The sequence below is a fragment of the Lissotriton helveticus genome, chromosome 2_1, assembly GCF_964261635.1.
Source record: "Lissotriton helveticus chromosome 2_1, aLisHel1.1, whole genome shotgun sequence".
NCBI classification, from domain to species: Eukaryota; Metazoa; Chordata; class Amphibia; order Caudata; family Salamandridae; genus Lissotriton; species Lissotriton helveticus.
Genome location: NC_136059.1, coordinates 824116869 through 824132725, shown reverse-complemented (window position 1 = coordinate 824132725; position 15857 = coordinate 824116869). Strand labels below are relative to the sequence as shown.

The following is a 15857-nucleotide window of genomic DNA, read 5'->3' as shown; positions in this document are numbered from 1 at the left end:
TAACTTATTATATGTTCAGGTGAAACATTGGTGATCCTTATTAATGCTCTCAGATGAAAAGGGATACTCTTCCACAGAGAATGGACTTTATTCTGCTTTTACTAAACAGAATACTACTTTAAAACAATGCCAGCAAAACAGCAAAAATTAGTCTCCTAACACCCATCTTATGCAATCGCACGGGAAATACCCAGAGTCCGTCCAAGCCTCTCCGGCAGGCTTCTATTGTTCATCAAATCCTCTTGTGTTGTTTTCTTCCGCATGGGCCTCTTCATTCAGGTCTTTCATGAAAATGGTCCTTCTCAGTATCCGTCGGAGTGCCCTCCTGGCAAACACTCGCAGCTTATTTGAAAGTCTCAACGTCTCAAGGCAGTGCACCAATATCTCTCCTCTGTGGCAGGCACTACAGATAGTGTGCTCTCCATTGATCATGGGCACAGATCATCTCATGCAGACCCAAGTACTATTAATCAGGAAAGAGCAACAGGCTTTCATACTCAGCAACACTTTCAGACTCCAACACTCGCTTTTCAATGTCAGAGGATGCTCGGGCTGCTCTTTCATTTAATCATAGGTACCACAATGTAATGCCTTTTGCCAATTTTGGATCCTCCGGTGCACTGCCTTTCCGTTGGAGCAAGAAAAGGAAAGGGGGGGGGGTGTGGCCAAAACTCAGGCCAAGGGGCTCAATGGACTGACTACTGTCAGAGGTTACCAGCACATGACAGGTGAGAAAACTGAAACTTCAAAGCAATAGATATCCTTCTCTTTTGTTCTTTTGCACTGAAACTTGTTCTGTGATGTCCAATGCCGTCTGATGGAGCAAGTATGATTCTTTGGAGATATCATGGATGGCGCTCTGGCGATCACTGTCCAGCCTTGCTGCTTTTCTGGGTGCTGAGACTGTCACTGATGGGAATTAGCTTTTCATCAAAGGTCCGCAGGTTATTATGACTTAATCCCGCAGAACCTAGTGACGTAGGAAATGGGACACATTTGTTATTTTCTTTCGATTTAGTACAAAACAGTTTGTTTTTAGCAAGAGGATTGCAAGCAGGTGGCCTGCAATCTGCGAGGGAGTGGCCATACGCCAGGAGACAATTCTGGTCTAGAACACACTGCCATTCTCATAGAATACAAAGACAATAAGCAAAACAGTGCCTCTAATTTCTTCAATTGGGTTTCCATGTGAGAGCATATCCTCTACCATCTAAGGGTAGATAACTATATGAGAATTTTATCTAAATGGATGTCCTCACACATAGTGACATCGTCTAATGGGGTAAACACATTTTTTCTCTCAATGATTAAGTCTAGGTGTTCCTAAATTCCTTATCTAGAACATCTCAAAAGAGAAATCACATGATACAGATTATCAGGGACATGTAGATACCTCCCTTTTAATAACTGTGCATCAAGTGCACTATGCAATACACAGGCTAATGATCAAAATGTGGAAACTTGTCTTATAATAGCATTGAGTCAGTTAACCAGTCCATCATTACCATGACGGTCAGACTGGAAAACATCGAGGTAGGCCTAAAGAAAATTCTTAAAAACCAGTCTAGTTATACAAAAGGGATGTATACATAATATGGGGTTCCTAGTACATTACTGCAATCTGGAAGTGTGAACCTAATACAATAATAATAATAAAAGAAGGTTAACTGATGAAAGGAATATGGAAAAGGGAAAATGGGACTAGGACACAGCTAAAATCCCCAATTACTAGGCACGATGCAACATCAATCAGGGGAGAAGTGACGAAAGAAAAATCTATAGGAAGAACAAGAAATTTCTTGGGTGATAGTCAAGCATGTGACACACCCACTATTGTAATATAAAAATTAGGTCACCATGCACAAAAGTCACAGATCTATAATTTATCCTTGCGTCCAATTCAGGATACATAAATTTAGGGCTGCCTGTTCCTTACAGGAAAGGGAGCAGTAACGTGACTGTAGGTGAAACCTTGTTTCCTGTATATCTCTTTTATTTTACTTCAATACTATATAGCCAAAATAGACATGCACTGGTGAAGTGTTGTCTGCCTCGCTCACAGGATGAAAAAAATATCATATCTGTGAAATTTAGCGCAAATTCACCCAACTGTTGTACAGCGATATACATTGTCATGTAGAACCCTTCACAACACAGGTGAACTTCTAATAGTATCTAAAGCAACAACATAAAACAAAAACATGCATAAAAATAAAAACGCACAAAACGGACATGTCAAGCCATCAGATATACTTGCTGTATATCAAGCACAAAAAACATAGATAAAACAATAACATATGTGAATGAGCGGTGACACACACACTTCAAGTCCTGTACTTTATGCACTGTGAACCTGCAGCCCAAAACCCGCTATTCAGGCCTTCTTAATTTGTCAGGTTTAAAATCATAATTACACTTTCTTTTACACACCTTCTCTTTCTTTTCTCACACTTACTTTTAGTTTCCTTACCCTCCTTTTGACAGCTGATCACTAGTGATACGTGATCGGCTGGCAATACAATCTACTCTTTCACTTCTGACATACAGGACCATCAAGAACAATTCATAATAGGACCAAATACACAAACATGAAAACCACCTGAACATTCCTTTCCAAAGGAGTTACGCAAAAAACACATCCCTTTTTCAACCAACCAAACTCACGTGTCTTGTCAGCCTTAAAATCACCCAGAACAATCCATGAACGATCTGCAGGCAGAAGCAGAAAAAAAAAACCACAACACACAAAAGAGACATTTTTCATAACAAACAAATATCCTCTATAACTTGTAATCAGAAGACAAAGCATGATACATATTAACAGACACAAAAATAAATTTCCATTACTTAACTGTTACCATCTTGTCGGTCAGCTTGCAACATTAAGCTAAAACTAAAATTCTGTCGCTGACACTCCATGTTAGCTTTGTGCCACAATTTTCACTTTGAAAAATAATTCTTAATTGGCAAATCGTTCTCACTTAGGCATGTAGCTTTCAAAATTTGAATAAAGAGCTTCCTCTTATTTTCTGTCTAAAACTTAACGCAATGCCTCATTTTCTGTCAAATAAAAGCAACTAGCGGACATCATTTTTTCAGAGCAGAAATACAAATGTATCATTTCTGCAGAGCATTTAGCATGATGTGGGGACTTTCAAAGAAACCCTTTTTTCATACTTTTCCTTTGGAATTAATTTCTTTAATTTTTTTTTTTTTTGGGGGGGAGAAACCAGAAACCCTCCTTTTAGAAACCCTTTTAGCAAGATCATTCTGTACGCAGAGACAAGGCCCTGGTTTACGAGGTCACAGATGTCGACATGACAGCCTGCTACCATTGTTTACAGGGAAACTAAAGATAACACCTCAGTGCGACTCGAGGCAGCCTCTGCAGCTGTCCTAGCCCCCAGCTTCTGCTCACTAAGAAGTTTGTCAAAGACAAAAGGCCTTCCGGATTCCTCCTAACCTGCAATAATTCACTCTATTTAAAACACATGTTATATACATTACTCCTGTTAGGGGCTATAATTTATTTCTATACTTATATTATTAAAACATTTACTGTGAATAATTCGGAGACCATAACACACATACCAGTTTTTAGAACAAATGCTTGTTTGCAATGGTACTCATTTCATCAACCTTAAATAGATGAAGGTCTCAGTTAGGTCATCCAAAGTTAAAAACCTTCAACCCCGATATTAAACTCAAACTTCTGCACCAGGCACATTGGCTCACTGAGCCATTAAACGCAACCCCAAATGGGAACAACCTGCAAATTTGTGTTTTATACCTAAATGTATGCATTTACTGAAGCCTAAGGCACTTTATATCTATTTTAAATGGCAAGAATACCCAAATTTGACTTTGATATTTGGGGCACTTAAAAATAAATATCCTATAAGTATATTACATATTAATCCTCCTCAGAATGTTCTTTACACATTACAGATATTAGACATTAGACATATCTCATGCAAATCCTTAGAAAAATGAGTTTTTTACGCCTGCGCTAAGTGAGATGTCATATGCTAATGTCCTCATTATGCAGTGCAACACAACTCAAATTAAATTATAATGCTAGGAGGTCACAGTATGAGCATTAAGCTTCATGAATAGTAAAAAACGAATTTTGTAGCACTTATTTTTAATAATTATTTTTCATAATTTAATAATTATTTTTAATAAACCCAATCATTTTTGATAATACCACATATAAAAGCAAGCAGCATCCCTTATTTCAGACATAAACAGAAAGGGGTGAAACACTCAGGACACACAATACGGCGCGCTTTAGCCATGCATTTCATAAATAGCGCCAACGCTATTCACTTACAGAAATTGCACTAATGGGAAAACCACATAGACATTTAAACACACATTTAACCCACAAACCAATACTCAGAACAAAAACAAAGGACAGCCCACAGACTGTACTTAAACCAAACAATTTATAAATACTAGTTGTAAGTCATATTTACAAGAAACGCTTCTCAATTGTGTTTCAAAAGACTGCAAAAACAGCCCAACAGACTGATGTATGTCCAAGAAGCGAAAATACACTCAATTCACTAGCTTTGGCTAGCAGAACACCAAAAAAATCGCTCTGCATATCTTCCTTCATAACATTGCGCAGAACAAAGGATCCTTATATGTATTATGTCATATTTTAATTCCCTGGGGATACAAAATCACCAAGGAAGAAATATGTTTGTATACTTAAACCTATTTAAGTATTTGTTCTAGGAGAGCCGGCTAATTAATTTCACATCACACTATGGTACCTTCCAAATAAAGCCACACATTCTTCTTATGTGAGCTTTTAAACAGGCATGCCAAAAATATTGCAAAATATACAATATTATAATCAATGTAGTGCTTAATGTACTTTTCGTACGTGCACTGTTCAACTAGTCAGTAAATTTCAGTAAATCTTTATTTCGAAGAATAAAATTCCTCATAAAAGCACATTACATTAAAAAATTTCATTAAATATCATTACATATCATTACATATCATTCCTGAACTTTTGATAATAAAAAACAACTTTAATAAGTAGACGGAATAATTCATCAAGCGAGTTTGATTATTTACAAAACAAATTAATTTCTTGTATTCCTCAATCTTACGGCTACTTTTAGGAAGCTTAAAATGGCACATAGAGTATGGGTATCACTAGCTTTCTGTAGAAACAACAGTGCAGTTTTTGCATGGTGGAATTTCTGTTTCCTGAGAATGTCTACCAAAAACAAACGTCTAGGGTTTCTATAAAATGGACATAAAGTACAAAATGAAGGGTGTCCTGCGGAGACCTATTGTCGCAGCCGCAGGCACCCTTCTGCTCAATTGTTACCGTAAAACCAGCAGGATAAGCTAAAATGTTTGGTAACCAATTGAGCCTAAAACGGCACATTAAAAAACGATCATTTTGGCTGTACATCAGAAACAGATATGATTCCATTCCCACCCCATTTCTTACAAGCTGCTATTGATTTCTTTACCAAGCCACGGCCTCTTCTGTCAGCTGCAAATTTTTCTAAAAGCAATTTTTTCACCTTCGGTTTAAAACTGTTTAAAATCGAGGAAGGATCGTTAAAAAGTTGGCACTGGTCAATGTTCACTAAAGAGTCTTTCACATATTTTAACCAGGGATTTGTAGTCCCTTGTCTCTCTGCAAGCAGTCTGTCACAATTTCCCTACTCAGAGATGCCTCTGGGTTGGTCCAGATTCTAAACCATGCCATGATCGGCCTTAATTTAGCATTGTCTGAGATGTATGGCATCCCAGTTCAGCATGGACAATTTCGGCAGGGATGGTATGTGGGGTTTTCAGGATTCTGCGGAAAAATTTATCTTCCTGTTGTTGAAGTTGCTTGCAGTCCCTGAAACCCCATACCTCAGCACCATACAGAGCCTTTGCTGTACTGATTGAGCCATATAATGCCATTATCTGTTCTGGGCACCAACGTCCCAGCCTACGAGCAAAGCTCGATATGCCCCATTTGAGGAAACAAGTTTAGTGCAATGGTCCTCAAGCAACTGACTAAACTGCATGTCGCCATCCATTAGCAGACCTAGGTAGGGGAAGGTCTTTACTTTGCCTAGGGTATGTGAGCCTATCTTAAACACGCTCTTATTGGCGGGTTTTTTACCAGCCACCATGACAAAAGATTTAGTTAAGTTAACAGATAGGTCCAAGTCAGCCATAAAATTAACAAATCCGTCCACCAAGCGTTGTAAAGTACTGGGATTTGACGCGGTCCTGCTTTAGGACAATCAACTTCTAGGGCGGTGAGGGCACTCTCTAGGGCATTAATGTAGAGAGAGAAGAGAAAAGGGGCTAATATGCACCCTTGTCTTACTCCTACTGAGCATAAAAATTGATCAGTTCGCCCCCCCTCTGGGCTGTAGCGGACCCTGGCCGTGGTGTTCCAGTGCAGCTCTTTCAAGATATTTATCAACCCCTCTTCGATACCTAGGTTATGCATCATAGACCACAGTTTAGACCTATTGACATTGTCAAATGCCGCGGCCAGGTCCATAAATGCCAGATAGACCGTGCCCGTGCCTGCTTTTGTATATTTAGCTGTTAAAAGATACAAATTTAGGCACTGATCACTGGTCGATCTGCCCTCTCTAAACCCATATTGTATTTCAGGCAAAATTTGATGTTCCTCAGTCCACTCCATGAGCCGGTTTAAAATCACTCGCCCCAAAATTTTGGCAGAGACATCTATGAGCGAGATCGGCCTGTAACACTTAGGATCATCCCTGGTCCCTTTCTTGAAAATGGGTATAATCAGTGCCGTGGACCAGGAGCGTGGTAGGCCAGATTTGATGGCCGCGTTTAAGACCCTGTTTAAAATCGCGCCCATAAGTCTATGTTACTTCTATATAGATCCGGCGGAGTACCATCCGGACCAGGGGCCTTGTTAGGGGTCAACCCGCTGATTGCTTTTGTTATCTCCTCTAACGCGAGGGTTATTTTGCCACTCCGGGTGCCCTGCCACTCGCCCTCCTGGATTTCTAGTTTTAACTTGTTGTATAATCCTTGGAAGTGATTGACCCATTGATCTGGGAGGATGTTGCTACTAATCACTGGGGCAGAATTCTCGTTAAAACAGGGCCGATTTACAATTCTCCAAAACTCTGCAAAGTCCCTGTTTTCTCCCGCCTCTCTCAAGTCTGCCCACACTTCTGCTTGTAGCACCTTCTTCCTGTCTTTCATTTTAGTTCTATAGTTTAATCTATAGATGGCCACTTCTGTCTTATTCCTTGGTTTAACTTTGAGACAAGCTTTTAGATCCCTTAAGGCTTTGGAACAGCTCTTGTCGAACCACCGTGGGTTCTTGGGCTCTTTCCTCGGGCCTTTGACTTACAACATTTTATCCACAAGGCTTGTGAGGGTTATAAAATACTCCACTAATTCTAATCCTTCCTTTAGAGGGTCCAGACAGTCTTCTACCTCTTTTCTTCCATTTTGGGCTAGTGTTTTGTAAAACTCATGAGAGTTTATCCTTGCCCACTTAAGTCACCTTCCCTGGTCTATTGGCTGGAGGCTAATGCCCCCCCCCCTTTGGGTTTGCCCCCCCCCGCATGTATGTGTAATTTCCATGACAAGAGGGTTATGGTCACTAAAGGTACTCCATTTAGTTTTGACCATGGCAATACTATTTTTGGCAAAGGAGGATATTAATATATATATATATAATCTATAGTAGTGGAGCTCCCTCTACCTTTAAAGGTCGGTACATATGTGCCCTCTGCCTCCGGGACTATTAGGTCGATGGCATGCGCTAGTGAGTGGGCTTCTATCATTGCATTTAATTGTATGCCCTCCTGATTGTGTTCGCAATGTGGCCCATCATTAAAGGGGCAGGCGTCCCAGTCTAGGCGGTCCGGGGGCAAATCTGGACAAGTATGACAATTAAAATCGCCCATTACTAATGTCATTGGTACCCCCCCCGCCCCCTTCTTCAGCTCTGCCTCATGTGTGAGTCTATCATCTAGCTCACTCAGTGCGGCATTTTTCCCATTTATGGGTCCAGGGTTAGAAAAATTGAAAAGCTGTACCCTTAACCCTCTACTCTGATATATTACGGTTTGCAGGGTATTAGACGTCCAGGTTGGTGCAATCCATCTGCCTTCTAGAGTTAGATCGACAGAGCACCAGCCCACCTCTCGCTCTACCAACCCTACCTTTTTGTGCGGGCACAAAAAAGCACTTGTAGCCCTCTATTTGGTATGGTGCTGAGCTGACTGCCCATGTCTCCTGAAATGCCAAAATATGGAATCCCTGGATTTCATTCCTCCATTCGGGATTATCAAATTTGCCTGGTAAGCCCGCTATATTCCATGACAAAATGTTTAGCTTTCGTGTCCGTACTTCCCCGCTGCTCATATCCCGCAAAAAAGGGCTTAAGCCAGTTAACCTCTCTATGCCGACCCTCGCCTTTTCTACTGCTTTGTTGTTTAAGTATTCTGCCATATTTTGAGTATATTCGCTTTCCTCCGCTACCTCCCCTCTAACCTGCATTCCAGTCTTTTCTCCCTTATCCTTCTCTCCTGCCCCTAGTCATTCGTTTTCGTCCAGGGACTGTAAGGGGCTATATCTATTTGTCCACTGGGGACCTCCCTGGTATGCTATAGGTTGTATGCCATACTACATGGGCTTTGGACCATGTCCATCTATAAATCTATTCCTTCCCGGAAGTTGGAAATTTAATTGGTGTGTAACCAATTTCCTGGGGTAAAAATATGCTAGTGGCATGGTCCTGATCGTGCTAGTGGTGTTTCTGTTGTCATTGGCTAGTATATAATCTACTAGGTTCGGGTCCCTGAAGTTGGCAATAATGCAGTTCCCCTCTATTTCTTTCCTTCTGGTTCCCACCCAATGTGCTCTCCTTAAATGTAAAATTTCCCCCCCCTCTCCCTCCCTGCAAGGGTCTATGAATATTTAGCTAGGTTGTGATTTTTTGTTTAAGTTCAGTATAGGTTTCTCTCTGCCCCCGTCTTAGCCCTGGTACCCCAGTGAAGATAACAACATAAGGGCTTGCTTCCGGGGGTAGGTTTACACATGACAGGGGGCCTTGAGCTCTGGCATTTTGTTCGGAAATTTGTTGTTGATTTTTTAGTTGCTGTGGGGTGCCGATGTTATCTGGCTGCCTTGGCCCTCCTAAACCCTGTCTTTGAGATTTGTTTCTATCCGTGTTTCCATGTGTGTTTGTGCTCCTGCCCCCGTCTGCAATTACCCCGTCAGTCGCAACATGCACCTGGGCGATGGTGCATTGATTATAGCTAACACAGTTATTTGATGATACTGGTTATTGGGCTGGGAAATTACTTGTTGGTGTCCCCTTGTCTATTTGTTTAGTTGTTGGGGATTCCCTTGCCTTGCCCTGTCTCTGCAGTTCGCTAGCTATTTTATCTATTTTACTCACTAGTGGTTTAATTAGGCTAGTTATAAATATCTCCATGTGCTTTTGTAAATCTGAAATTATGGGATCAAGCCACCTCGGGGGGATTGGGGAGACTTTAGGTTCTATTATTAAGACTTTATCCTCTGTGTCTTTAGGCTTACTGCACTTATTGATCTTTTTCCTGGTCCTGGTTTGCCCGCTCTTATTTTGGTGTTTTTTAGTAGGTAATTTAGATGTTACGTTTGTGTCTATATTTATAGATGCTTGTTCCTCTACTGCTAGTTGTGCACAGGGGATTGCATCTAATGAGTTTTCCCGGCTCCCTACAGCTGACGTGTCAGCGGGACTTAGATCCTCAGTTTGTGTAGGTGTCAATGGCAGGGAGGTTAAAGTCATTGATATACGTCTCTCCGCACGCTCGATATCCCCTGCAACCTTGCGTAACATTAGGTCAATAACCGTCAGGGTAGCTTTATGGGCTGATACATCGCTAGGCTCTGGGCCAGGGTTTTTTAGTTTAAGAGGGGTTCCTACTTTGCTCTTTGTTGAGCGAGTTTTGGGTTTAGTAGCCATTGTTTTCAAATCGCAATATAGATAATTCCTTCCCTCTTCCTGTTTTACGTAAAATAATTAAGACCAAAGTAGTTATAACAATTGCATTGATGTGTCCACCTTCACACCTTGCGGTTTTTAGTGTTCTTTTTTCAGTCTTTTTCACCTGTCCCCCAATCTCTTCTGAATGTGGACTTCTAGAAAAAGAAAGGCGATTGTTACAATACCTTCCAGCAAAACCAAGGGGGGTAGCCCGTCCCGTCCCTGGTCGTCCCCGGACGGCCACAGACACCCCACCCTCTGCCCGGGCTCCGCCCAGCGTCGCCCACGCGCGTCCCGTGATGCGGAGGGAGCGTCCTGTTTATGTAGTGCCTCCGGGCGCGCAGCGTCAGGAAGCAGGAAGTGGGCGCAAGGCTCCCTGGGAGCTGTAGTCTCCAGCCGCGGGCCGCGAGGTGGAGCTATGCGGCGCGGCGAGACCACAGCGTTTGGGCCCCAGGAGTGAGCGAGCGCCTGTCCAGCAGGTAGGGTTTCCTTGGTCTGAGTTGTAGCCCCCCGCTCCACCGAGGGAGCGTCCTGTTTATGTAGCGCCTCCGGGCGCGCAGCGTCAGGAAGCAGGAAGTGGGCGCAAGGCTCCCTGGGAGCTGTAGTCTCCAGCCGCGGGCCGCGAGGTGGAGCTATGCGGCGCGGCGAGACCACAGCGTTTGGGCCCCAGGAGTGAGCGAGCGCCTGTCCAGCAGGTAGGGTTTCCTTGGTCTGAGTTGTAGCCCCCCGCTCCACCGAGGGAGCGTCCTGTTTATGTAGCGCCTCCGGGCGCGCAGCGTCAGGAAGCAGGAAGTGGGCGCAAGACTCCCTGGGAGCTGTAGTCTCCAGCCGCGGGCCGCGAGGTGGAGCTAGGCGGCGCGGCAAGACCACAGCATTTGGGCCCCAGGAGTGAGCGAGCGCCTGTCCAGCAGGTAGGGTTTCTTGGTCTGAGTTGTAGCCCCCCGCTCCACCGAGGGAGCATCCTGTTTATGTAGCGCCTCCGGGCGCGCAGCGTCAGGAAGCAGGAAGTGGGCGCAAAGCTCCCTGGGAGCTGTAGTCCCCAGCCGCGGGCCGCGAGGTGGAGCTATGCGGCGCGGCGAGACCACAGCGTTTGGGCCCCAGGAGTGAGCGAGCGCCTGTCCAGCAGGTAGGGTTTCCTTGGTCTGAGTTGTAGCCCCCCAACTAAACCAAATAGAGAAAATTCTCCTCATTACCTGTTCTTCACAAATTGCAATTCGCATATACAAACCTATACAAATCCAAAGTTGGCCAACACAAATTCCAAAGTTCCAAAGTTACAGTCCTAAAAAATTCCAAAGTTCCAAAGTTACAGTCCTAAAATTTGCTAAGACCAGGCATCTTATAGCTCACTAATCTAGCTTCAAACTTCAAGGGGTTATCAAAAACGATATACTCACAAATATACAAGCTCCTCGGGCTTTGGTAATTGCAATAACCAAATCAAAACCAAGAAACCAAACAAAGTCGTGGGAGCGACCCACTTGTACTTCTTATTTTTACTAATCAAAAGGTTATCCAAATTCTAACCGTCAAGTTCTACCTGACCTAACACTCTTTTTTAAAATACTCACGCCAAAAAGGTTCTCAGTCAGGAGTGACATCATGTGGAGGATCAAAATCAGGAAGAGCAGAAATATACTATGCTGCAGAAACCGAGAATCTCCAGAATTTCTGTGCACAGAGTAGTAGAGTCCCGTCCTGTCCTCCTCAGTAGATTTCAGTCTTCTGACAAGATCACTCCCAAAGAAAGTCACTTCTCTGATGAAGCCCCATGTTGGGCGCCATTTGAAGAAATGTAGTCTTCATTCTCAGGGAATACTTACTAATAAAAAAAAGAACTTGGCACAGAAGCTGAAAATATGAAAAGACATCTTTATTAAATCTAATTAGTGAGGCCACGTCACACAGAAGCAGTAGCAACTGAATGAGGTAGTCTGAGGAATACAGAGAACAGAGGCCTTTTATATGCTCAGGGTTACAAAACTCAGCATAAAAGTAAGGGGCAGTCCTTGCTTTTGCAAGCATGCAAAATGCCTAACATTCCTTCTTACACAAGCTGGACAAACCCATAATAAAAGGACCACAACCCATATCATAAACAGACCATAAAAGAAGGAACAGAAACAGATCGAAGTAGGATAAGGCATGTTTGTGTGCAGTAAAACTTTATGATGTCCTGTGCTCTGATCCTTAATCTTGATCAGCTAAAGGGCAGTAACTGGTTTAACAAGGTCAGCTTCAGGCAACAGGGTCAGTTCACTCAGGTCAAACAGGAGTCAGCATGAACTCGAGCTAAGGTGTACATGTCCTTAAAAGACTAGTTCAGCCACAATCATGGCCTATGTGAGGGCAACCACAAAATGGCTGCCATACACAAAATGGAACCCACGGGTTCAGAATTCACAGAACTTCAAGATAAAGGTGCTGCGTTCCCTTTTGTGGAAGCGTATGAACCTCTTCCTCCAGAAGGTGAAGATGGTCAGTATTTAAAGGCTGGGTGGGATGCTGGGAGGGATTATGTGAATTTCAAAGCAGTACCCTTCCTGCACAATGGAGAGAACACATTGATCTGACAGGGTGTTTTCCCCAATGTGCTAGGAAGTGCCTCAGTCTTCCTCGACAAATGAGATATGGTTATGGGGTAAGGAAGAGGTGTCCCTGCTTTGGTAGCCATTATTGCCTTTTCTGCACCCATTCCCCTATAGCCCTTCTCTGGAAGGTCTTAGGCTGCTGGGGTCCTCTAAGGGTTGTTGGTACTGTTGGTAGAGGGGTCCATGACTCAAGCCGCCCTGATTTGGTACCTCCCCCCCGCCTTGCTGCTTTTGAAAACCATATTTGGGACTGGGACACTGTGGGATGCCCATGGATTTGGAGATGCCAGTATCCTTTTTGGTCTTTTGGAGAATCTGGCTGAATTGGTGTCCAAACTGATACTCATCATCAAAAGAGATATTCAAGAGATGCACCTCAGCCTAAATCCTGACACCCTAAGCCAGACATGTCTGTGGAGGAGAATGCACCACAATGCTGTATCCTTCGCCTCAAGGGCTTCATCTAATGTTGACACTGCTCACAGTTTTCCCCTCAGCAATCAACTCTTGTTCTCTTTTGTGATGGGTCTTTGGTAGGTGCTCCATATCTTCACAATGATACTGGTTCAACTTGGAGAGGAGGACCACTGAATTGATGATGCACCAGTGAATGGCTGCCCAAAACGAACAAGTTACTTACCTTCGGTAACGCTTTTTCTGGTAGATACAATATCTGTGGAGTCCTCACCTTGTGAATATCGCCTTGCGTCAGCAACATTCGGAAATTCTTTTCGTAGCCTTGCGCCGATGTGGACTTGGACGTCATAGAGACACGGCATCGCACGTGACTCAGCTGACGTCACCGACGCCTATAATAGGCCCACGCCGGCGTGATGACATCAGTTCCGCCCTTTTTTCCGTGCCATCGAGGCACACGGACGGACCAATGACAGTAGAAATGTACACAGTATACACAATACACAATAGTCAAGGTAAAACACACAGTGTAAAGCAAATGCAGGAAAGCAATTGAAACGTTACCTTGAAAACAAAATAAATATTACATTACAGTAACTCTGGTATAGAAGAGTGGACAACGGGGAGGCGGGTGGGTCAGTGAGGAATCCACAGGCAGATATTGTATCTACCAGAAAAAGCGTTACCGAAGGTAGGTAACGTGTTCTTCTGATAGATACATCTGCCGTGTGGATTCTTCACCTTGTGAATAGAGTCCCACAGCAGACCCCACTCCCGGAGGAGGGTGTCCACTCTTCTAGACCAGGAAATCCTGGAGAACAGAGCGTGCGAAGTGACCGTCCCTCCTCACCTCGGAATCCAAGCAGTAATGCTTCGCAAAAGTGTGGAGGGAAGACCAAGTCGCAGCTCTGCAAATATCCTCTACAGGAACACCTCTAGCCAATGCCGAGGTTGAAGACTTAGCTCTTGTAGAATGAGCCCTTATACCCTCTGGTGGTTCCTTACCGGCCAAAGAGTAGCAGATCTTTATACACAATACGATCCATCTTGACAAGGTTCTCTTGTGGACAGCTCTTCCTCTCTTGCAGCCAGCAAACCCAACGAAGAGCTGATCATCCAAACGACAGTCTTTAGTTCTGTCCAAGTAAAAAGACACCGCCCTCTTAGGGTCCAGACGGTGTAACCTCTCCTCCTCCTTGGAAGGATGTGGGGGAGGATAAAAGGTAGGGAGGGTAATGGATTGACCAAGGTGGAAAGGAGTAACCACCTTAGTAAGAAAAGCAGCCCTGGTCCTAAGAACCATCCGATCAACATGAATGGTCAAGAAAGGGGGCTTGGAACTAAGAGCCTGAAGCTCACTTACCCTCCTTGCAGAGGTTATTGCAACGAGGAAGACTGTCTTAAGAGTCAAAAGCCTCAAAGGACATTTGTGAAGAGGCTCAAAGGGAGCACCCATCAGAAAGGTCAAGACAAGGTTTAAGTCCCACTGAGGCACAATAAAAGGAGTAGGAGGGAACTTATTTGTGAGGCCCTTCAAAAACCTTAAAACTACAGGAGACTTGAAAAGAGAAGGTTGGTCAGGCAAACAGAGAAATGCCGACAACGCAGAAAGATAACCCTTAACTGTGGCAACAGCAAGCCCTTGCTGCGCCAGAGAGAGGGCAAACTGGAGAACATCAGACAAATGGACTCTCAAAGGATCAATAGAATTCCCTCCACACCAAGTAACAAATTTCGACCATCTATAAGAATAGATGGACTTAGTGGAGTCACGCCTGGCCGACAAGATGACATCCACCACATCAGGCGGGAGAGAAAAGGAATTCAGGTTGCCCCGTTCAAACTCCAGGCATGAAGGTGCAATGTCTGGAGGTGGGGGTGTAGAACCTGCCCCTGCATCTGAGAGAGGAGGTCTGCCCTGAGAGGGAGATGGAGCGGCGGGTGAGAGGAGAGGTGGAGAAGATCTGTATACCACACCCTTCTTGGCCAGTCGGGGGCGACCAATATGACTTGGGCCCGGTCTTGGCGAATCTTCCTCTGAACCAGAGGAATCAAAGGTATGGGAGGAAACGCGTAAAGGAGTTGATTTCCCCAACTCAACTGAAACGCGTCCCCCAAGGCTCCTTGCATCGGATACTGGAGACTGCAGAAAGACAGGCAGTGAGCATTCTCACGAGTGGCGAACAGGTCCACCCGAGGAGTCCCCCACATCTGAAAGATGTCGTGAGCCACCTCCGGGTGAAGCCTCCACTCGTGGTCGGCAGAGAACTGCCGACTGAGACTGTCTGCACGAACGTTCAGAACCCCGGCCAGATGATTTGCCTTCAGACAAATCTGATGGTCCTGAAACCAGGACCAGAGGCGCAGAGCCTCTTTGCAGAGACACTGCGACCCCACTCCTCCCTGTTTGTTGATGTACCACATCGCGGTCGTGTTGTCCGTCAGGACCTGGACCGACTGACCGCGAAGGGAAGGGAGGAAGGCCTTGAGCGCCAAACGAATCGCCCGCAATTCTAGAAGGTTGATGTGAAGCAACCTTTCCTCTGGAGACCAAAGACCCTTGACCTCCAGATCCCCAAGATGAGCACCCCACCCTAGAGTGGATGCATCCGTTATCACTGTGGCCACCGATGGAGGTAGTTGGAAAGGCTTCCCTTGAGACAGGTTGCCTTCCACGCCCCACCAAGTCAGATCTGCTGCAGCTTCTCTGGAGATCCTCACTGACTCCCTGAGATCCCCGTTGTGCTGATATCACTGCCTGCGGAGGCACCACTGGAGTGCCCTCATGTGCCAGCGTGCATGGTTGACCAACAGAATGCATGAAGCCATCAAACCGAGCA

At 44.5% G+C, this 15857-nt stretch overlaps 1 protein-coding gene across 4 annotated transcripts in view; it reads right to left on the bottom strand.

Annotated features, from left to right (window-relative positions):
• Nucleotides 1-15857, bottom strand: part of DMXL1 (Dmx like 1) — a 2287446-nt gene that overhangs the window by 2100900 nt on the left and 170689 nt on the right. For 2 of the 4 annotated variants that reach the window (XM_078675552.1, XM_078675554.1), the window contains exon 4: nt 2665-2709. The exons of the other annotated variants lie outside the window; for them this stretch is intronic. In XM_078675552.1, coding sequence (XP_078531678.1) covers nt 2665-2709 — 45 coding nt within the window. The remainder of the gene's footprint in view (nt 1-2664; nt 2710-15857) is intronic. 4 annotated transcript variants of the gene reach the window in all.